Source organism: Paecilomyces variotii (genome assembly GCF_004022145.1).
Source record: "Paecilomyces variotii strain CBS 101075 chromosome Unknown C8Q69scaffold_4, whole genome shotgun sequence".
NCBI classification, from domain to species: Eukaryota; Fungi; Ascomycota; class Eurotiomycetes; order Eurotiales; family Thermoascaceae; genus Paecilomyces; species Paecilomyces variotii.
The window spans coordinates 1,176,586-1,177,850 of record NW_021167143.1 but is presented as its reverse complement, the minus strand read 5'-3'; the positions used below and the strand labels follow the sequence as shown (position 1 = coordinate 1,177,850).

Sequence of the window (1,265 nt, the reverse complement as noted above, 5' to 3'; positions counted from 1 at the left end):
ACCAAACGACAAACGACAAAACCCCTGGATGATCAGAGTCGATCGATGCCCGACCTTCGCTAACTAACGACCTAGTACATCTGCACGGGAAATGATGCGTTCTCACCAAGATGAGCTGATCTGTTCAAAAAGGGGTCACATTGGTAGCACAATGGTGAAGCGATTGAATGGAAGTCGGTGTTCTGTATGCACCTCTTATAGAGAGTATATACATGAAACATATAAAAAGAAAATACAGGAGTTTCGAACTTCGCAGAAACGGAAAGGGCCTGTCATTGGCAGTCCTGGAAGTATTCACGCCCGCACCCGCATCAAGGTCAATCGATGGTCAGCACATATTCCCGATGTGCGGCGGCGCAGATATAAAAGTAATCCGCTACGTCACTGACGATAACGATTCCGCTGTCTTTGTACAGTTTCCTGCTCCCGCTCCGAAGGCGTGGAGAATTGGCGACCAGGCGAACATCAACGCGGTAGCAGTTTAAGCACTGAAGTTGGTAACGGGCACGTCATCCTTAAGGAAAGGAAGACCACCCGTGGGAGTAGGGAAACCGCCCGTTGGCAGAGGGACAGTACCGGTAGGCTGAGGGCGGTGGTGGTGGTGCTCAGGGAAAGGTCCCTTGGGCGGTTTCGGAAAGAGGCCGCGGCGGACGATGGCGTTGCCCTCAGACTCACCAGGGAGGTCAGAGGGGAGACCACTCGGCGTGGGAATGCCAGAGGGAATCGCTCCGGTTGGGAATGGCAGAGCTCCGGAGGGAGGAGTAGGAAGGCCGGTAGGAAGGCCACTAGGAAGACCAGCAGGAAGGCCGTTAGGAAGGCCAGCAGGAAGGCCAGCTGGCAGGCCAGGAACTAGGTCACGAAGACCAGCCAAACCAGCTGGAGCAGCCAAAGCGACGTTGACAGCGCCAAAGGCAGCGACGACGGAAGTGAACTTCATCTTGTAGGTAGGTGATTCAAAAAGATTTCTATTAAAAAGAAGTTAAGGAGGACCTGGTCAAGAAACAAGAAAAGTCAAAGAGCGATATGATGGAAAGTTCGTATGGTATGAGAGCTGTCGAGAAGATATCGAAGCTGCTGGATCGAAAGAAGCAGTAGGCCTGACCGAAGGAAACCAGGTCGAGGAGGGGGAAAGATTCTTATAGCCAGAGATCAGCGACGTCTTTTTCCAGATAGGAGATCGACCTATGCAGCGGAGCACACACGCCATAGCTCTGGGGCTTTAGAGTAATTTGAGTCCCCGGGTAGGAGATACATGGACCGTCGGT

General features: G+C 52.6%; 1 protein-coding gene across 1 annotated transcript; it reads right to left on the bottom strand.

The window, feature by feature from the left end:
• Window positions 1-434: 434 nt before the first annotated feature.
• C8Q69DRAFT_237964 (hypothetical protein) lies at window positions 435-1,265 on the bottom strand. Its single transcript, XM_028626455.1, has 2 exons — window positions 1,203-1,265; window positions 435-1,135 (listed from the first exon to the last, which is right to left on the bottom strand). Exon 2 carries the CDS (start codon window positions 935-937, stop codon window positions 482-484), a length of 456 nt encoding a protein of 151 aa, XP_028485907.1. The 5' UTR covers window positions 938-1,135; window positions 1,203-1,265; the 3' UTR covers window positions 435-481.

What these genes read in the sequence shown, in the direction of transcription:
- C8Q69DRAFT_237964 (XM_028626455.1), bottom strand. Translation starts at nt 937, where the DNA reads ATGAAGTTCACTTCCGTCGTCGCTGCCTTTGGCGCTGTCAACGTCGCT.